This window comes from Pan paniscus, chromosome 12 (assembly GCF_029289425.2).
Source record: "Pan paniscus chromosome 12, NHGRI_mPanPan1-v2.0_pri, whole genome shotgun sequence".
Classification (NCBI taxonomy): domain Eukaryota; kingdom Metazoa; phylum Chordata; class Mammalia; order Primates; family Hominidae; genus Pan; species Pan paniscus.
In genome coordinates this window covers 28,752,882-28,775,085 of record NC_073261.2, presented here as the reverse complement: position 1 = coordinate 28,775,085, position 22,204 = coordinate 28,752,882, and the positions used below count along the sequence as shown (strand labels likewise).

Here is a 22,204-nt window from a genome sequence, read left to right as displayed (position 1 = left end):
TCCAGAAAACCTTTAAGTTACCAAGAACAAGAATCTCATCGGACTCCTAACAACAGAACTTCTAGAAAATGAAGCAATGCTTTCAAAGTTGTGAAAAAAATTATTTCAAACTCAGAATTCGATAACCAAATGATCAACCAAATTAAGTAAAGACGTTTTAAAGACATACCATTAATTTCCAGACCAGCCTGACCAGTATGGTGAAATCCCATCTCTACTAAAAATAGAAAAAATTAGCCGGGCGTGGTGGTGCACACCTGTAATCCCGCTACTCGGGAGGCTGAGGCAGGAGAATTGCTTGAACCCGGGAGGCGGAGGTTGCGGTGAGCTGAGACCATGCCACTGCACTCCAGCCTGGGCAACAGAGCAAGACTCTGTCCCAAAACAAAAACAAACAAAAAAACCTCTCATCCACTTTTCCTCAAAGCAAGTGAGACTATGCTACACCCAAACAAAGTAAATGAAGAGGACATGAGATACAAGAAACAAAGGGTCTAACTCAGAAAAAAGATGAAGGGAATTCTCAAACTGATGATAAAGGGAAGTCCCAAGAGCACAGCTGTGTAGCAAAGAGGAAGAAAAACCAATCCTGGTTGGAGAAGTCAGTTAGTAAGGGTATTCCAGGTAGACAGACAATCAATCAATCAATCAATGTTTTAAGCTGCAATTGATGGGATTATGTGACCAGTTTGACCACATTTGAGGGTGTAAATTGCTGAGTTTAAGTAAGCAAGTAGTAACACAACATACAAGCAAACCAAAAAATAAAGCAATTATTCAGTCCAGGAAAAACAAAACTGCACAACAAGGGCAATTCAAATGCAAAAATATTTACCTTATATTTATATAAATGTTAAATATTCATTTAAACAAAAACTGCAATAACAGTACTGAAAGAATGAGGGGCAAACCAAAGTGTCTGAGGACAGTTTTGGAGGAGCATAATAGCCAGTACAGAATGTCTAAAATGGGGCCCGGCGCGGTGGCTCACGCCTGTAACCCCGGCACTTTGGGAGGCTGAGGCGGGCAGATCATGAGGTCAGGAGATCGAGACTATCCTGGCTAACACGGTGAAACCCCGTCTCTACTAAAAATACTAAAAAATTAGCCGGGTGTTGTGGCGGGTGCCCATAGTCCCAGCTACAGGCTGGGGCAGGAGAATGGCGTGAACCCGGGAGGCAAAGTTTGCAGTGAGCCGAGATCGCGCCACTGCACTCCAGCCTGGACGACAGAGCGAGACTCCGTCTCAAAAAAAAAAAAAAAAAAAAAGAAAATGTCTAAAATGGGAGAAAGGAAATTAAAAATAACAAAAGTATATACGTGTGTTACTCAGAAGTATGAAATATAGATGTAAAGGGCAGAAAAAACAACTAACAGCTGTCAAAGGTGCCTGCCTGTAGTCCTAAGTACTCAGGAAACAGAGGTAGGAGGATCATTTATGCCCAAAAATTTGATGGCAGCCTGGGCAACACAGCAAGACCCTATTCTAAAAAACAAATAAATAAAAATAAGAGCTGTCAAGTAGCCTTTGAGAAGTAGGAATCAGCTGCAGAATAAGAAACCAACTTGACAGAACATAGAAAAACTAAACAGAAGCCATCTGGAAAAAGAAAAACTAGAGAAAGAATTATTATTTTTTCTTTTTTTCTTTTTTGGAGACAGAGTCTCGCTCTGTCACACAGGCTGGAGTGCAGTGGCGCAATCTCTGCTCACCACAACCTCTGCCTCCAGGGTTCAAGCAATTCTCCTGTCTCAGCCTACCGAGTAGGTGGGACTACAGGTGCTGCCACCACGCCCGGCTCATTTTTGTATTTTTAATAGAGACGGATTTTCACCATATTGGTCAGGCTGGTCTCTCGGCCTCCCAAAGTGCTCGGATTACAGATGAAGAATATTTTTAAGAAGGGCAAAAGCACATGTGAGGGAGTAGAAAAATGGCAAAACAAGAGAAGACTAACAAATGAAAGCACAATGGAAGACTAGAAAGATATGATATACAGACACATCATCACACTCCAAAACTCAGACATTCTAGAAAGCATGGGCAGTTCACAGATGGCCAGCCTCTGCCAAACTGGGGGAGAATACTAACCTCTTTATATTCTTCACAGCCACTGCCTCTTCTCCCTCCATTCTTTACCTTCTATCCAAAGCACCCTGTTTTGTCATTTCACTCAAACCTAACTTCACAGAATAGCTTCACATGTTCCAAAGTTACTCACTAGTTAATCCATATTCCGCTGAAATCCCCAGGTTCTAATGTAAATGACTTTAAATTTGGGGGGGGGGAAGACTCTGTAAGTGTAAGAGAGGTGGTCATAATAACCAATCCTCAAAATTTTGCTACCACTCCACTTTATTTAATGTAAAAGTTATGTAGTTGAAAGAACATTCTAACTTCTGTCTAGACCAGTGGTTTTTAATCTTTTGGAAGCCAAGGTCCCCACTAAGAATCTCAGAAAGGCTCTAAGGTTGCTTTTTTTTTTTTTTTTAAGCTTGTTTAAAAAAAAAAAATCAGGCTGAGCAGAGTGGCTCACACCTGTAATCTCAGCACTTGGGGCCAAGGCGGGAGGATCACTTGAGCCCAGGAGTTGGAGACCAGCCTGGGTAACATGGTAAGACCCCATCTCTACATTAAAGAAAAAAGCCGGGCATGGTGGTGCATGCCTGTAGCTGGCATGCCTGTAGTCTCAGCTACCCAGGAGGCTAAGGTGGGAGGACGGATTGAGCCCAGGACGTCAACGCTGCAGTGAGCCACGATCCCGCCACGTTCCCGTCGGGAACAAGCCGGGAGAAAGAGGAAGCGCCGGCGCCAACAGTCTCCCGCCCACCGCGGTCCCCCCAGGACTCTTCCTGCGCTTGCAAGCGCCAGGCCGCCCACAGGACTGCGCTAGCCGGCCGGCGCCTCAACAGAGCTCGCCAGGGAGCAGCGCCCGTCGGGAACCATGACGCCTGAACCATGGAGGCTGCCGCCGCCCGATCGCCCGGCCGGGTCGGGGCCGCCGCCGCCGCCCGATCGCCCGGCCGGGTCGGGGCCGCCGCCGCCGCCCGATCGCCCGGCCGGGTCGGGGCCGCCGCCGCCGCCGCCGCCCGATCGCCCGGCCGGGTCGGGGCCCGCCGCCGCCGCCGCCGCCGCCCGATCGCCCTGCCGGGTCGGGGCCGCAGCCGCCGCCCGATCGCCCTGCCGGGTCGGGGCCGCCGCCGCCGCCGCCGCCCGATCGCCCTGCCGGGTCGGGGCCGCCGCCGCCGCCGCCCGATCGCCCGGCCGGGTCGGGGCCCGCCGCCGCCGCCGCCGCCGCCCGATCGCCCTGCCGGGTCGGGGCCGCCGCCGCCGCCGCCCGATCGCCCGGCCGGGTCGGGGCCGCCGCCGCCGCCGCCCGATCGCCCGGCCGGGTCGGGGCCCGCCGCCGCCGCCGCCGCCGCCCGATCGCCCTGCCGGGTCGGGGCCGCCGCCGCCGCCGCCCGATCGCCCTGCCGGGTCGGGGCCGCAGCCGCCGCCCGATCGCCCTGCCGGGTCGGGGCCGCCGCCGCCGCCGCCCGATCGCCCGGCCGGGTCGGGGCCCGCCGCCGCCGCCGCCGCCGCCCGATCGCCCTGCCGGGTCGGGGCCGCAGCCGCCGCCCGATCGCCCGGCCGGGTCGGGGCCGCAGCCGCCGCCCGATCGCCCGGCCGGGTCGGGGCCGCAGCCGCCGCCCGATAGCCCTGCCGGGTCGGGGCCGCAGCCGCCGCCGCCCGATCGCCCTGCCGGGTCGGGGCCGCAGCCGCCGCCCGATCGCCCTGCCGGGTCGGGGCCGCCGCCGCCGCCGCCGCCCCATCGCCCGGCCGGGTCGGGGCCCGCCGCCGCCGCCGCCCGATCGCCCGGCCGGGTCGGGGCCGCCGCCGGGCCGGATCGGGGCCGCCACCCGGCCAGGTCGAGAGGCCGCCGCCCGGCCAGGTCGAGGCCGTCGGTCTCTTCCAGATCCACTCACCTCTGGAGGCGACGGCGTGCAGCCCAGCACCGAGGAGGAGACGTACGGCTCCACATCGGCGTTGCTGCGCGTCATCGCGCCACCAACCTGGCTCCCGAGACGCGTGAGAGCACCGCTCAGCCCGGCAGCAGTCGCCACTTCCAAGAGGAAAGCGCCTACAAGCCAGTGACACAGCGGTGTAGCCGTTGGAGAACCACTGTGACGAACTTGCGTTCTGCCTCAGCACTGTGTATCCTTGGCGACGTGGGCGCTGGAGCTGCACTCGGCAGGGCTCTTGGCAGCCCCCTGTGGTCTGAGGGTGTCTTGACATGATGTTATGTATAGAAAACCTTAATGAAACCTCAAAAAAAAAAAAAAAAGAGACCTAAACTATCAGTGATAATAAATGAGTTCAAAGAGATTGTACCATACAAGGTCAATTAAAAAAAATGAGTTGTCTACTTATACACTAGCAAGGAACAATTCAAGTAAAATTAAGTAAACAATTCCATTTATAATATTATAAAAAATAATAAAATAATTATGAATAAATTTAACCCAAACGTGTAAGACTTGTAGACTGGAAACTACACAACACTGTTGAAAGAAATTAAAGAGGAGCTAAATCAATGGAAAGACATCCCGTGTTCATTAATTGGATGTAAACATGTCTACACAAAAACTTGTATACAGCCCAGGCATGTGGCTCACGCCTGTAATCCCAGCACTTTGGGAGTTTTCGATGGGAGGATCACTTGAGTTCAGGAATTTGAGATCAGCCTGGGCAACACAGTGAGACCCCCATCTCTACAAAAAAAGAAAAAAACAAAAACAAAAGAAAACCTATACATGAATGTTTATAGCAGTACTATTTTTATTAGTAAAAGGTGGAAACAATCCAAATTTCCATCTACTGAAGACGGATTTTTAAAATGTGGTATTATTGGGCACAGACACACGTGCCTGTAGTCCCAGCTACTGGGGAGGTTGAAGCAGGAGGGTCACTTGAGCCGGAGAGTTTGAAGCTGCAGTTTGCAGCTGCAGTGATGCTCCTTGATCCATGCAGGAGCTGTGATCAGGCCTGTGAAGAGCCACTAAACTCCAGCCTGGGCGACATAGTGAGATCTCTGTCTCAAAGAAAAATGTGGTATAGCCATACAATAGAATATTACTTTTGCATAAAAAATAATGAAGTACCAATGCATACTACAACATGAATCAGCCTTGAAAACATTCTTCTAAATGAAAGGTGCCAGTCACAAAACCTCATATATCATTTCATTTATATGAAATATCCAGAGTAGGCAAACTCAAAGACACAGAAAGTAGACTAGTGATTGCCAAGGGCTGGGCGGAGGGGAACTCTGGGAGTGCATGTGACTGCCAACGTGAATGGAGTCTCTCGTTGGGGTGATAGAGATATTTTGGAATTAGATTTTGGGGAAGGCTGTAAAACATTGCAAATTTACTAAAAAAAAAAAACATTGAATGAAATTAAATCCTATGGAGATGATAGGTATTTTCATTTTGGCCAGGCAATCTACCTGATTAGGTTCAAGCTACAAGTTCCCACCCCTCCATTCTGCAGTCTGGTTCCAAAGTCAGTTCAGTGTCCAAAGTCTTCACAGGACTATTCAGTTCTGTCTGACTTGTGCACCACCCAGTGGCCAGTTGTGTCTGTGGGTGATGGTCTCTCAGTTCAGCTGTCAATCTTTGGTGTGTTGAACAGGACCAGATCTATGCAGGAGCAGCTCAAGAATGAGCCCTGGGGTTTATAGACAGGTTAATGGGGTTGCTTCACTGATTAACTCTCTCTCAGCAATTACCCTCAGTGATCTTCACTGATGGATAAGTTCAGAGAGTCTTGGCCCAAGATGGGAGGGTGGCTTTGGTTTCAAAAGGTCTATAAACTCCTGATGTTGTTTTCTAAATATGTGTATATATGCATTAGGTTTTGTTTCTCAAGGCAACTTGTTCCAATCCCCTTCTTTTACTGTTGAATAAACCAAAGTCTGGAGTTGCTGCCCTCAGTGTAATTGAATTAGCTCTTTAAATGCCTTACTGACCAAAAGTGAGTGTGAATAGATTTTATAGTTGTTACTCCTGATCAGAAATTAGTGATCAGGACTATCACTAGGCCAGGTGCAGTGGCTCACATCTGTAATCCCAGCACTTTGGGAGGCCAAGGCAGGTGGATCACCTGAGGTCAGGAGTTTGAGACCAGCCTGGTCAATGTGGTGAAACTCCGTCTCTACTAAAACTACAAAAATTAGCTGGGTGCGGTAATTCCAGCTACTCGGGAAGCTGAGGCAGGAGGCGGAGGTTGCAGTGAGTGGAGATCGCGCCATCGCACTCCAGCCTGGGTAACAAGAGCGAAATTCCATCTCAAAACAACAACAACAACAACAACAACAACAACAACAAAAAGGTGATCTGGAATTGGAAAACAATACAGTATTTTTTAAATGAAGTTTTTAAAGAGAAAATGTTTCAAATTTCATGTTTGCTTCCACTGCATCTGTGATGTATAGATTTATTTGCTAAATACAGCAGACACGTGTTTTTAAGTTATCCTCTATGCCTGACACATTTGTGCCCACCTTAGGCTCTTCCAGTTCCCCTTTAGGTCTACAATAGGATAGAAGGAAGAAAAGACTAACACTTACTGAGTTCCAGGTATTAGACTATGTACATGCAAGGGAGATGACTATTTTCCTTAGGCTCAGATGAGAATGCTAAATCTCAGACAGGTTAAACAACTCACTCAGGCCACACACTTGCTACAAGATGGGGCCAGGGTACAAATGCACATCTATTTGGCCCCAGAGGCCAGAAGTGCTCTGCACAATTCTACACTTTCACAATCCAATGAATCTGGCCCCTTCACCTTGGGCATGAATTTATAAAAGATTGGCCATGACTGGAGAATGTGGCAGGCTGTTGTCACAGTTATAGGCAGTGGGTCCATGGCCATGGGACATGATAGAGCTACCTGGCCCTTGAAATGGATTCAGGATCCCATTGGCAGCACCTTCTTCTCAAGTGTGTTTTTGTAATGTCTCCCCAACTTCGACCTCAATGAATTGGAGAGATAGAGATTTCTGGATCTCTATGACTTGTTGCTTAAAAGGAATAGGGTACATGAATATCCCCATTTTTTCAGACTACATTGTTCTCTACCTCTGTAATCCTCAATTCCTAACACTCAATAAATACTAGAGGACTGATGACACTCCATGTGCAGGACACTGCGCTGGGAACACTGAAACAATCAACAACACACTGCACCTGCCATCCAGGAGCTCCAAGGCTGGGGTTAACACTGAGGCCAACTGACCCAAAGCTGTGACCACACTTTCCTGCTGCAGGCCCAGCCCATCCTGGTTATGAAAACCACTCATTTTTGTCCACACACACCAGGGGATAAACACCAGCCCCCACTTCCGAGGCTGCTCACCAAGCTGAACTTGCTGCCTGTCAGCCTAGGATTGGTTTATTAGATTTCTGTGTGTACATTTCCCTCTACCTTCATTTCTTCATCTCTATCATTGAAAACTATCCCTTTTGTATCCCCTTCCTTCTTAGTTGAGTTCTTTCTTAAAATTTGGTGGGATAAAGTGATTTTCACTGCAGGATTAAATTATCAGTCCTCAGTGGCATTTGATTATTAGCAATGTACTCCTAAAAATTAAAGAATTACTGTTCTAATGGGAAATTTTCAGGTGTAAAGTCTGTTCACTGATAGATCCCGCATCAAACTACAAAGGGTTACACACCTAAGTTAGAACACATATGTGTATACACACACATCTGCAGTAAATACTGCTTACTAATTATGCTATATTTGAATATGTCTGTATCTTCTATGCTCCTGGGTGTCTAAAACAACCTGCTTCCATGTAGAATCCCATTTATTTTCAAGGCCATTGTCAAAGCTGCTTCTCTCCTCATCACTTTACTCTCATAGGGATCAGTCTCCAATATCCACTCTGGGACACCTCGTTTTTCTTAGCATCTCCTATCTGCTACCCTGCCTCTCCACACCTCTCTCTGACATCCTGCCTCAATCTCTTGCTTCCATTGTTGCTTCCTAAGCCAGTCTGTATTCTCTACTACCCATATCAGAAAGATGGCCAATGCCATTTGCTTCTGTTATCTCCAAGTGATGATCATAGATGCCTGGCTGTTCCTCTCAACGTGCTCTCTCAGGCCTGTCCAGAATACCTTATTCCTTTAAATTGTGCCTTCATTCAATCAGGAGTTGGAAGTTTGTGGTGGGGGGGGGCGGTGTTTGTTGTTCTTTTTCCTTTACCCCATTTGTGAGTATTCATTCTTCCTTAGCTTGTTATGAAAAATCCCAGTTGTGACCCATTTCTGTAATTATCACTCTTAAAAGGTCATCTAAAAATGTATTGGTTTTTATCAAAAGATTTATTTAATTTTTTTCTGATGCCTGGGAGTTCCTATGTATAAAAACAAACAAAAATGACCTGATTTGGTGCAAAACCACAGAAGTGCTACCAAGGTTTCACAGTGGTAGCTCACTCTGCTCTCAACAGCATGGTTGATAATGATCAGGACTCACTCTAGAAGTGCTTCTAAAAGAAATCAGCTACATATGAAATCTACACACCATCACCTTCAGCTGGCCCTGAGCTATTTCTTACAGGTCAGTCTCAAGTCTCTATAAAACTACCTACATATGTAGGTAGGTACATCTAAAAAGAAACGTGTTCGGTAAGTGTGGGTGATGCTTTCAGTTGGCTGTGCTCATTTCATGGAAGTTATGCAACCCAATTTCGAGTATCCTGGCACAATCTAGGGCCACCTCATGAGTAAAATGCAAAGCCCTTCCGTGTTGCCCTCTCTCACTGCCACCAGCTGTGGGTTGCGGTTGGCTGCCAGACACACACTTCCTCCACTAGCACTGCCACCTGGCTCCCAGTGAGCCCCTGCAGACTGGACTAGTGTGTGTCTGCATCAACCCCATCCCTGCTCCCCACCAAGGATGCCACCCAGGAAGCTGACACTGCCCCATTCACAACACATTAATATTATCGTGAAGTCCGAGCTGCTGATTTCATTTGACTGGGGGCATGTAGACAACACGAGCAGCTGAATTTTAAAACTGACTTTCATGCAATCGTCACTTGTCATTGGTAAGGATCCCCTAAAAGGAAATCCTATCAAAGTAATCTCCTTTCATTAAGATCACTAAGAAAATAAGCAGAGAGAGATAAACTTATTTTGTTCCATAACAAAGAATGTATTTCATGTCATAGGAAGAGTAGGAAAGAAAAAGATATGCTGATTATCTGACCTTTCAGATTACTGCATATTTGAGTTGCTGAACAAAGGACAAGAGGGCTGTGAAATACATTTTGAAAAGAAAGGGTTACTCACTCCATTTGGAAAAAGTAAGATCCTGTGTCATTCAACTCAACTGGCCAAAACTCCAAAACACAATCATGCAAAGCAATTCTCGAGGAACTCCTTGGGTTCAGCTCCACATGTTCCTGTGATCCACTGCTTTTGTACCAGCTTTTGGTGGTTGTTTCAATCTCATGTGCAAGTGAACACGAGCAATGTTTCAGATAGAAAGGTTCCCCTTCAACCACAGTAATGTGGGGACGTGAAGTACAAGATTCTTCAAAAGATTAGTAAAGTAAAATAAATAAAAACAAAAACCAAAATGACAAAGGTAACTTTTTTTGGTCTCCTAATGCGTTAGGTGAAGAAGCAAGGTTAGCAAGAAAGTCCTGAGAAATCTCGGTGTCAATTTCCTGTGGGTTCTTTATTTTTGCATCAATCTTTCCAACACTAGAAAGGATAAGGCACTTTCAGAACATAGATGAAAACACAACTTCTGACAGTTTCTCCCGAACAGAAAGGTATCAGAACTTAACCAACCGTAGCTAGAAGACTAATAATTGTGTCACCTCTTAGAAGAAAATATTACACATTACAACTTCTTCATAGGGAAAGCCACAGAAGTCACAGTGCCGCCATACCTACCTCAAAATATACCCTGCTGAGGAGTCTCAGTAGAAAAGAAAACAAGAAACCTAGCAACCTTGGCGTTCTTCCTCTGCACCATCAGAAATCTCACTTACCTTGCATTCACCCTGCCTATCTAACATTCCCTGGCAAGTGTGGGGATGGTTAAAGGTGTGCCTATGTAACTTACAGTGTGTGTACATTTATTATTACTGTAGGTCACCATGTGGATAATCAAGAATTCATTAATATAATATCAATCCAAATTTGCATATCTGTCACTTTCCCTCTTTCTCAATTGACCCAGATTCTCTGGCTTTGGAAATATATCTGAACCATCGTCTACACAGGATAGGTGCTCCTTCCCCTCTTTCTGCACTTGTGGTACTTCAAGTTCAGCATTAATGGGTCTTTCTCATAATCTACCTTCCAGTGACTCTCGGGTGCACTTTTACCGCATTTTGAGGATGAGAGTATTTAAATTGAACGAAACATTTCCCTTAGGACATGGACAGAATGCCCTCTCTATAGTCAGGGTTTGTTTCTCAAAGCAGCAGTCTGGTTTTAACTCAAAATTGTTAACCACAACATAAAGAGGAAGTGATGTGATAGAAGTATTCTGATATGGTTTGGCTGTGTCCCCATTCAAACCTCATCTTGAATTTAATCATGGGGGCAGTCACCCTCATGCTGTTCTCATGATAGTGAGTGAGTTCTCATGAGATCTGATGGTTTTGTAAGGGGCTTTTCCCCCTTTTGTAAGTTTCCTGAGGCCTCCCCAGCCCTGCAGAACTGAGTCCATTAAATCTTTCTCCTTTATAAATTACCTGGTCTCAGGTATGCCTTTATTAGCAGTGTAAGAATGGACTAATACAGTAAATTGGTACCAGAAGTGGGTGCTACTGTAAAGATACACAAAATGTGGAAGTGACTTTGGAACTGCATACAGGCAGAGGTTGGAACAGTTTGGAGGGCAGTTTGGAACAGTTGGAACAGTTTGAAGAAGATAAGAAAATATGGAAAAGTTTGGAACTTCCTAAGGACTTGTTAAATGGCTTTGACCAAAATGCTGATAATGTTATGGACAATAAAGTCCAGGCTGAGGTGGTCTCAGATGGAGATGAGGAACTTTTGGGGAGCTGGAGCAAAAGCGACTCTTGTTATGTTTTAGCGAAGAGATTAGTTGAATTTTGCCCTTGTCCTAGAGATCTATGGAACTTTGAACTTGAGAGATGATTATCTGGAAGAAGAAATTTCTAAAGAGCAAATCATTCAAGAGGTGACAGAGCATAAGAGTTTGGAAAATTCACAGCTTGAGAATGTGGTAGGAGAGAAAAATCCATGTTCGCTGGAATGGGGGGCATGGAATTAAAGCTGGTTGCAGAAATTTGCATAAGAAATGAGGACCCAAATGTTAATTGCCAAGACAATGGGAAAAATGCCTCTAGGGTATGTCAGAGATCTTCACGGCAGACCCTCCCATCACAGGCCCAGAGGCCTAAGAGAAAAAAATGATTTCCTGGGATGGGCCCAGGGTCCCCTTCTGTGTGCAGCCTAGGGACGTGGTGCCCTGCATCCTACCCCTCCAGCCATTGCTAAAACAGGCCAAGATACCAGGTCAGGCTGTGGCTTCAGAGGGTGCAAGCCCCAAACCTTGGCAGCTTCCACATGGTGTTGAGGCTGCAGGTGCACAAAAGTCAAGAATTGAGGTTTGGGAACCTACGCCTAGGTTTCAGAGGATGTATGGAAACGCTGGATGTCCAGGCAAAAGTTTGCTGCAGGGGTGGAACCCTCATGTAGAATCTTTGCTAGGGTAGTGTGGAAGGGAAATGTGGTGTTGGGGCTCCCATACAGAGTCCCCATTGGAGTACAGCTAGTGGAGTTAAGAGAAGACAGCCACCATCCTCCAGGCCCCAGGATGATAGATTCACTGACAGCTTGCACCACGCACTTGAAAAAGCCCAGAAACTCAACACCAGCCCATGAAAGAAACCAGGAAGGAAGATGTACCCTGCAAAGCCACAGGAGCGTAGCTGCCCAAGGCCATGGGATCCTACCTCTTGCAGCAGCGTGACCTGGATATGAGACATGGAGTTGAAGGAGACTATTTTGGAACTTTAAGGTTTAATGACTGCCCTATTAAATTTAGAACTTGCATGGGGCCAGTAGCCCCTTTGTTTTAGTCAATTTCTCCCATTTGGAAGGGGTGTATTTACTCAATGCCTGTACTCCCATTGTATCTAGGAAGTAACTAAATTGCTCTTGAATTTACTGACTCATAGGAAGGGACCTGCCTTGTCTCAGATGAGACTTTGGACTTGGATTTTAGAGTTAATGCTAGAATGAGTGAAGACTTTGGGGGACTGTTAGAAGGGCATGATTGTGTTTTGAAATGTGAGAGCATGAGATTTGGGAGAGGCCAGGGGTGGAATGATATGATTTGGCTCTACCCCAACCCAAATCATCTTGAATTGTAGTTCCCATAAGCCCCATGTGTCATAGGAGGGACCTGGTGGAAGGTAATTTAATCATGGGGGTGATTACCCTCATGCTGTGCTCCTGATAGTGAGTGAGTTCTCATAAGATCTGATGTTTTTATAAGGGGCTTTTCCCCGTTTTTCTCAGCCTTCTCCTTGATGCCACCATGTGAAGAAGGATATGTTTTCTTCCCCTTCCACTATGATTGTAAGTTTCCTGAGGCCTCCCCAGCCATACAGAACTGTGAATCAATAAAGTCTCTTTCCTTTATAAATTACCCAGTCTCAAGTATGCCTTTATTAGCAGCATGAAAACATGGATGTTGAATATACCACAAAACACAAGAGTTAAGGAGCACCAACTTCATGTTTTCTGGTTGCAATACAATCTCTATTTTATACTAACACTTCAACATAGAAGGTGTGATACATGTGTATATGTGGGTGTCAGCTTCAATTGACATGCAAAACCCTGGTGAGTCATTAACAGTTCATTTATTTTCCTGTTTTAGAGTTACTATAATAAAGTGCATAGGCCATACAATATGTGCTCCTTTATGTCTGTGTTATTTTGACATGATTGTTATAAATGCATTCATGCTGTAGCAGTGATGTGGTCTTTTCTCATTGTAATGTAGTATCTAATCGTGTTACCATTTCACAATTTATCCATTTTATAAAAGGATGCATGTTGGGGATTTGGTTTATTAAACAAATGTCTATTGGATATTGGCTTATTTCTAGGTTTTCAGGTTTATGCTTGTCTTAAAAAGCTTCTATAAACACATATGACTGTGTTTGGATGGACATGTGCTCTCTGGAAATATTATCATTTGAAGAAACTTAATGTGAATTACACACTCTCCAGAGGTAGGAGGTTGATAATTGAAAGTCCACACCACCCGTCTCCTCAGGCAGCTAGAAGCTTTGGATATCTAATCATGGTTTACCATTAGAGGCTTTGTTGATTACCATAATGCTTGTTGGAAATGGTTCTTGATGGGATAAATAAGTGGAATTCAAGGTTTGTGGAGTTCCAAGTGCCAAAATAGGCACTCCTATTGTTCCATAAACACAGTATAAGAACCCAGCAGTGCCAACAACAAATGCCCTTTGGAATAAAGTCTGTGTTTGAAACTGTCTTGAGTTTGGACAATCATAGCATTTTGTCACTTAAACTCAACTAGGTTCAGTGAATCCTACATGTAGAACATTGTCATGTCTCCCTAGAGTGAAACATTCATGAAAAGTGCTCTCCAGGGCAGGCAGCTGGGAGCTTGGCAACTTTGCACAACTGGCTGCATGGCTGTTTCTGTGCCTGAAACATGCTCTCATTATAATGAGGAGTAAGGCTATTAGTGTATGTCCACAGGACATGGAACTCATGACACACTTTCCTGTACCTTGCTTTTCCACTCACTTGTTTCTGACAGATCATTACATATAAAAAAATGAAGATCTACCTCATTCTTTTATCATCTGGGTAGGGTTCTATTGCAGGGATCTCAATAATAAATGGATTCACGTAAGTAAATATACCCTGAGATTGGACCTGTGTTATTTGAAAGTACCAAAAGCTTAATTCAGCTATCTCTTCAGCAGTAATTATCAAAGTAGGGAAATGAGCCCATGTGTTTCCCTCTCCTAGATAATAGATCAAGGCAAATTAATATTTGTGCTCCCACTTTCTCCCCCAAAGCCTAAGGAATGCCTTGCTGTTCAATCATGGAATGCTAAAGAATGAAGTCTCAGAATCCTTCTCAATTAAAAAAAAAAAACAACTCTAGGCAATCACTGCTAATAAGTTAAAATTGGTATTTGACATCTACTATGAAGCCTACTTGAGCTCCTTGGTCTAGCCAGTCTCTTTGTTGTATATTCCGTCTCACTCTAATTTTTTTAAGCTGTCTAATATATTTGTCATTTACTTTTCTCATTATTACCTAAATAATGAGATGAATCTTTGCCTCCCTCTCAGGAAGGAGAAAGTGTGTTTCAAACTTCCTAAAACCCAATAATAAAGATGGCTGCCACCTCCTCAGTTTCAAATAACATGAAATAAATTTTCACCTCAGACAAATGTAATTTATTTCAAGATGCAAGTTTTTCACTCTGCTCTCACTACATGAACTCAGACTGCAGAATCTTTTCTTTTCTGAATAAATTCAGCATCTTCAGTAGCCACCACATAAAAAAAAAAAAACTTTGACATTCTTCCTCAATTACTCATGAAATATGTTTGAGAATATGTATAAGGTCACTTACCTGCAGTGCTTACAGATATAAGCACCCAAAGGGTCAAGAGTAATTCTCTACAATTCATGGTTTGGATTCTGCTTCAAATGCCTTCTCTGGAAAACAGAATAAAACAGATTCAGCCAAAGCTTTCAAACAAAAGCGTGCCTATCTTATGAAGGTTTAAAAATCTTCTGGCACACAGATTTTTAAAAAAACAACCTAGAAGATTTTTATAATCCTTAATATAGTAACCAATTCTCAGAACTTTCAGCCATATAAAATTAATAAAATTTCAAATGAAGTTTTGCTTCTGGAAGAAATCCCCAATAATTTATTTCTCTGATACAACAGAGTCTGAAGAATTTCAGGCCTGGTCTACTAAATCCTGCTTCCAAGGCCAAAGTTCAGAACAATAGTACTGCTACAAATATTACCATTCTATGAATAAACAATCTGTGACATGCTGAGCTATGTATGGCAGTTCTGCCCATGTAACAGAGTGTGTGTGTGTTTTCACATCAAAACGTTCCTGAATTGTAATGAGATCTTCATTTAGGGTTGAATTTTTAAAAATCCATCTTCCTCCTTCAGAATGTAGGTTTCATAATTCTAGGCACTAAGTCTATTTTGCTCTTCACTGTATCACTAAAATCCAGCACGATGCCTAGCACATGGCCAGCACTCACTAACATGTGTCACTGAGGCATAGGTGTGTATGCCTGTGTTTGCGTGTGTCTGTGGCTGCCCATATGAGTTTACTTTAGGGAAATGGAGAGATGAAGTGACAGTCTCCTACAGTCCAGACCCCTCCTTTACATTGACTGTGACCCAGTGGAACTAAGATCTGCATTGAACTTTGATCCTACTACAACCTAGCATTCGGACTTCTGATTACAACTTTAAGAGCCCAGTGGAGGAAGGATCCCCCACAGTGGAGACCATTCAGAGTCTAAATACTGCATAAACAACACCATATCCCTTGTTTACCATCCTGAGTGCAGGGAGCACAGCCTGATGGCAGAGTCTGGTTTCGGAAACACACAAACCTGGGCTGCCACTCCAGTTTGAGTCCTGACAAGCTGTGCAAAACTTGAGCAAGTCTTAGAGCCTGTTTGGTCATTACCAAAATGGAGATGATAAGAAGGCCTGCTTCTGGAATTATTGAGTGATTAAACCATCTAAGGCTTATGGAGACTTCCTGAGTGCATGGCAGCTTCTCAGCTCAGAATAATGCCCCTCTCACCAACAACTACTCATCTTCCATCCTAAAAACAGGGTTGTCAATGCCTGAATCCAGGATAAAGCTTAATGGCTAAGCTGCCAAACCATTCACATACATCCTTATGGAAAAATCACCAAATATTTGGTGGAATTTCCAAGAGATAATAATCAATAAAGTAAAGGCCAAAGAAACAAGTATGAATGGAAAGTACCAACTGTGCATAATCAAATTAGACCGGTTCTATGGTTTGAAACCTCCCCCGCTACCTCCACACACATTTTATTATTAACTCTGCCTATTCTTTTATCTTGGATGGAATAAAAAATGTTATTTCCTTTATGTCACTCTGATTAAGACTGACGTAACCTTATAAAAAGCACCACTTTAAAAAAAAATTCAATATCTACCAACAGACAAAGTTATCAGGAGATGGTTCAGCAAACTGACAAGTTAACTCTGAGTCTCAATATGAAACATATTAAGATCTCAGTACACAAAAATTAGCTGGTATTTGCACACCATTCTGCAAATGTGGATGTGTGTATGTAAAATTTTTAATGTACTTAAGTTTTATGTGTGAATTTAAGAGATTAAGGTTATATTAAATAATGAATTCGTTTCCAGAAAAAGAGCTATTCTGATAAATGTAACAGATACTCTAGCAAGTATTAATAAAATAGGCATAGAAGAATATAAATATTAAATGTCTCACATGTAAGAATTTTAAGGGTTTTTAATTGTTATGTTTAACATCAATATTTTTGCTTTTCCGTAACTCTTAAGTTTCTTTCTTTTTAAAGTTTTTCTGATTTCTAAAGCAATTTACACTCAATGTAGGAGATTTACAAAACAAAAACTGAACGAAGAAAATAATCTCAACATGTATAATATTTTAGCATGTTTTCTTGTACTTTTTATAAATGTTGTCACATAATTAAGATGTTTGGCCGGGCGCAGTGGCTCATGCCTGTAATCCCAGCACTTTGGGAGGCTGAGATGGGCGGATCATGAGGTCAGGAGACTGAGACCATCCTGACTAACACGGTGAAACCCCGTCTCTACTAAAAATACAAAAAATTAGCCAGGCATGTTGGCAGGCACCTGTAGTCCCAGCTACTAGGGAGGATGAGGCAGGAGAGTGGTGTGAATCCGGGAGGCGGAGCTTGCAGTGAGCCGAGATCTCATCACTGCACTCCAGCCTGGGCGACAGAGCAAGACTCCTTCTTAAAAAAAAAAAAAAGGTGTTTAAATGATTGCATAGCCTGCATTTCCACCTAATATTACATAATGAGCATTTTTCCTGTGTCACAAAACTCTTTGTTAAAACCATTCTAATTGCCACTTAATATTACTTCATGTGGATATATTATCATTTACCAGATGTATTATGAGATAATCACATGACCATCTTCACAGGTAAGGCAGAATGGCTCAGCTTTTTTGCAGCATGGGCTCAGGTGGCAGCCTGGGTGGATTTGAATCTCCATTCTACCCTCTACCAGCTAACCGACTGTGGGCAACTGACTTGCCTGTTCTGTGCCTCAATTTTCTTATCTATAGAAGGGGATAATAATAATACCATCTCCTGGAGCTGATGTGAAAGTTAAATGAGTTACTATTCCAAGTGTCTGGTGAATGGTAATACCACTTAAATGTTAGCTATTATTATTTGTCTACATTTCTTATTATTTCCTGGATGTTACTCGATGGCAGTACAGTGATTGAGTTGAAGACTACATTGAAACCTGACAGATGCATGCTGACAAACTGCATTCCAGAAATGTTGCAATATTCATATTCTCTCACTCAATAGCACAAGACAGCATCTATCGACCACACCCAGAAGCACACTGAGCAGCTTTACTTTTAAAATGTAATTAGACAGCCAAAATGGAAAAATGGTATCTCATTGTTTTCTGAATTTGCATTTCTTTGGGTATAAATGAGGCAAATATTAATCACTTATTATCAGCCATTTTATTTTCATGTTTATGAACCATCTCTTTATGTCTTTTGTCCAGTTCTCAGATGTTTGTCTAACTTGTTTACTTTCTCTCTTTTGTTATGCTAATATATGACAAATTTTATATGGATGTAGTCAAACCGATCATTCTTTTGCTTTGAGATCTTTTCATTGCTTTTAAGTGTAGAATATACTTTCCTGTTGGTGGTCAAATAGATGCTTACATAGTTTCTTCATTTTTATGGCTCAGTATTGTTTTGTTTTGTTTTTATATTTCACTTTTTTCATCCACCAACAATTAATTTTCTTGACTGACATGAAGATAGGGAGTAACTAAACTTACTTTCCTCAAATACCTACTAATTACTTCTCTATTGTTAATTAAATAATCCTGTATTTCCCCTACGGTTTGCTGACACTAGCTTATAATGTACAGGTCCTCCCTGAGCACTCTACTGCAAGTCTAGCACAGCATGCTTTTCCAAATGCAAACACGCACATGCACACACACACACACACATGCTCACACACACCAATGTTCCTCTACCCTCCCGTGTTTAGTTTTTCTATTCATAGCACTTATCACTAACTGTCATATTTTCACTTTATGTCTGCTTGTTTCTTTGTTATTTGCTGAATTATTGAATGAATTACATCCATAAAATATACATAATTTTGAATCCAGGTGATCATCTGATCCATTGGCACATCTGCATAATCTACTTTTGAAATGCTTTTTAAAGCATGATATCTTGGAAAGTATGTTTTAGCAACTAATGTGAAGTCTAGGCCACCACCTCTCACCCAAGTTTGGAAAAAAATAATGATGCCCGGGCTCCACCCAGTGGTCTGGAGGACAGACTGGGCATCTTGAGTCCTCAGAACTCCGCAGGTGACTCTAACGTACAGTCAGGTAGGGAGCCGCCGACGTAGGGCACTTATTTGTATTCTTAGGAAAGTACATTTAATACATCTTAAATGCATATATTTGATGTGTCTAAGACATATTAAATATTTGTGCATGTACATATGTACGTACGTGTGTGTACACACACATAACGAATAGTCACAAACTTACCTAATCACCCAAAGGCATGAAGTTTTCTCTAAATGAAAAAAAAAAGTTTCCTTCAAAAATTGGGTGACCTAGGCTTAAGGTCAGTTCCAAGCTGACCACTCTGTCTCCCAAGGCAGCACAGTAAAAAGCCCTTCCAGAGGGTCCAAACAGTCACCTGAACCCCTGGCTCTGCCCAGTTGCCCTTGTTTATGGGTCCCACCCTGAGAAACTGACCTTTCTCTAAAAGTAATTCACAGAAACACATAATGTACAGGGAAAGAGCCATTTCAAAGCTCTTTCTAATGAGGAACCTGAGATTTGAGGAAGTGAAATGGCCAGCCTCAGATTACAGCTATTCACAAGGACACACATGAATCAATGTAGATGCCTCAATATAAATCACTCATTAGCAACACATACAATCGAGCAACTCCTGAGACAAAATGCCTGGATGAAAATCATAACACCAGTTTTTTTTTAATATAATTTTTCTTCTACAGTGTTCCATGCATAGTCGTTTTACTCAGCCTGTGAGATGATAAAACAACCAAATGCAAAGAGGAGAAAATGATCTTGGGGCATAACATACACACACGCTTAAACTCTAACAAACAAAATAATTTGTGTGGAATCTGGCTTCTCATCTGTAAGGCCAAGAAAATCAATGCCACCTCATAGTCCTTGTCACACAAGTGTCTGTTGTTAGCCTTATGCTTCCCCCCAAATCTGCCTATGCCTGTGCTACCTGGGCCACCCTCCCCACTTCTCCCAGATGCCAGGTCCCTAGAGTCCTTTCAACTTGGCTCAGTATTTGCCTTCTCAAGGAAGCTCTCCAACTGCAACAGCCCCAAATGGCACATGCCTATGTCCAAGCCCGTCTCCATCACTCTGCAGGTGTTTCCATCACTCCTGGACTAGCTGCCACTCTCTGGTGAGGTCCCTGAAGGCAGGGACCCTGCCTTTTCTTTTTTTTCTTTTTTCTTTTTTTTTTCTGAGATAGAGTCTCGCTCTGTCGCCCAGGCTGGAGTGCAGTGGCACAATCTCCGCTCACTGCAACCTCTGCCTCCCAGGTTCAAGGGATTCTCCTGCCTCAGCCTCCTGAGTAGCTGGGATTACAGATGCATGCCACCATGCCTGGCTAATTTTCTGTATTTTTAGTAGAGACTGGGTTTCACCATGTTAGCCAGGATGGTCTCGATCTCCTGACCTCATGATCCGCCCACCTCAGCCTCCCAAGTGCTGGGATTTAGACCCTGCCTTTTCAATCCGCATTCCTAGGCCTTAGCCTTAGTTCTCAGCCTTTGGATGTATATTTGTGCAGCGAGAGGGAAAACACTGTCCCCAGAACCTGCACAAACCCAATTCCCCAAATTTACCCCTCCTAGCCCATCCAAGGCCCTGAGGTTGAGAGGTGCGCTCCCAATAGCAGCACTGTGTATGACACAAAATCAGTATTTGCAAAGGGTCTTGAGAATGAAGCAAGGGCAGTCAGTGAAATGAATACAATAATCTTGGATCTCTGTATCTGGCTGCAATTGACACCTCATTAATTTGTCTGATAACTGCGATGCAACGTGCTGGGCATTTTAACTTCCCAAGGCTGGGCAGAAAAAAGATAAAGGCTCTGGAATCAGAAAAACTGTAGGTGTGGGTCTGGGATCTACTACTTAGTAGCTGGACACTCTTGGGTAAATGACGGAATTCCTCCTCCCTTTTATTAAAGCATAATAATAGTTCCTACTTCATGTGGCCCTTAGGAGGATTAAGTGAAAATAAGATATCTAAAAATTTTCTACAGTGTCAGGCACACAGTAAGCACTTAAAAAATGACAACTATTGTTATCATTTATTTCAGTCGTTCTCACCTCTCCAGAAAATAATTGGGGATGTCTTAATTTCTAAAACTATACTTTCAGAGAAAGACAGGATGCTGTCTCATCAATTATTCACACGTATTCACACACACACTATCTCTCTCTCTCTCTCTCTCTTAATTGATCTTGATTTGAGAATCCCTCCCCGGATGGTGGTCTTCCCTTCCTCTGGGGGGTGGGGAGGGGATGCGGGTGGCAGCGGAGCCCACCCTTACCTTCAGAGAGGCGTCCCCGAGGCTGGGGCGGGGGCGGCAGCTCCTCCTTCACGCCAGGTCGCGACTGCGGAGGCCAAGTTCAGAAAGTAGGTGAGAAGCAGCGATCTCCGCCTCCTGACTACCGTGGAAAGTGAAAGAGAGGTGTGATTAAAGAGATAAGGCACCCAGAGAGGGCTACAAAAAAAGAAAAAAGAAAAGAAAAAAAAGAAGAAGAAGGAAAAAAAGTAGGAACAGAAAGAAGAATGTCAGGCGTCTGGCAGCTCCTGGCTGCTAACCCCGGCCAGTGGAGGCTGCAGGTGGGCACTGCCCGCGGTCGGGCGAAGCTCCGGGTCCGGGAGTGTAGCGGTCTGGGGCGCTCTCAGTCTGGGGCGCTCCCTGGCGTAGAATCCTCCCTGACTCGGGGATCCCGGTCTGGGGACCCTCCGGTCCGGGTGCTCCTCGCAGCCGTGCTCCAGGACCGGCTCCTCCACCCAGACGCCCCGCGTGGAGTTACCGGAGCTACTGGATCGCGGGGTCCAAAGGTTGCTGCTGGAAAACCCAGCGCCTTGCCCTTTTCCCGCGGACGGCGTGGGCCCCAGGCGTCTGGCGCTTCCTCCCCAGCCGCGCGGCGCGGGTCCCGGGAAAACCCGGGCCGTAGCCGGGTGACCTGCGGGACCGGAAGGGGGCGCGCCCGGGCCGCTCGCAAGCACCCTGCAGGCCGCGGTTCACAGCAGAGGATGCCAGGAGGGAGGACCGCTGGCCGCAGCGGCCGCCCCGCTCTTCAGAGGAAGAGGAGGGGAGGGCTGAGGGTGGAAGAGGGGTCCCCGGGGGATGCCGAAGGTGAGAGGGGCTCCGCGTCTCAAGTACACAAATGCGCCCCAGGCTTTTTGCTTTCCCAGAAGGATGGGAGTTCACTACAGGGAAGTAATAGAGAGGGGTGCAATTGTTGAAGTTTTAATTTTTTTTAAGGAGGCCAAAGGGGAATGTGTGTTTCTAGATTTTTATTTTGTGGCAGAACTGTTATTTAACAAAAGGAAAAGGGAAACCCATGGCCGACAGGCAAAATGTTTAATGAGACAATGATTTTAATTCTTTTTACCCAATCAAGATAATTCACCACATAATAAATAAAAATATGTAATTATTTCAATAAATGCAAATAAAAGCATCTGACAAAATTCAACACCCTTTCTGAATTAATAACGATCAGAAAACCGAGAGTAGAAATGACCTTTCT

General features: G+C 44.5%; 1 protein-coding gene across 8 annotated transcripts in view; it reads right to left on the bottom strand.

The window, feature by feature from the left end:
• The window catches only part of LOC129397131 (ranBP2-like and GRIP domain-containing protein 4), an 81,568-nt gene extending 59,607 nt beyond the window's left edge, over positions 1–21,961 (bottom strand). For 2 of the 8 annotated variants that reach the window (XR_008624308.2, XM_063594769.1), the window contains exon 1: positions 3,967–5,796. Coding sequence is in view for 3 of the 8 variants with exons in the window: in XM_063594769.1 (XP_063450839.1) it covers positions 3,967–4,041 (75 nt within the window). In the remaining 5 variants the exon portion in view is untranslated. Of the gene's footprint in view, positions 1–3,966; positions 5,797–9,348; positions 9,593–14,684; positions 14,771–20,988 lie in introns of those variants that run through there. The other 6 variants (XR_010109245.1, XR_008624309.2, XM_055107604.1 and 3 more) reach the window with 4 other exon arrangements.
• Positions 21,962–22,204: the final 243 nt, after the last annotated feature.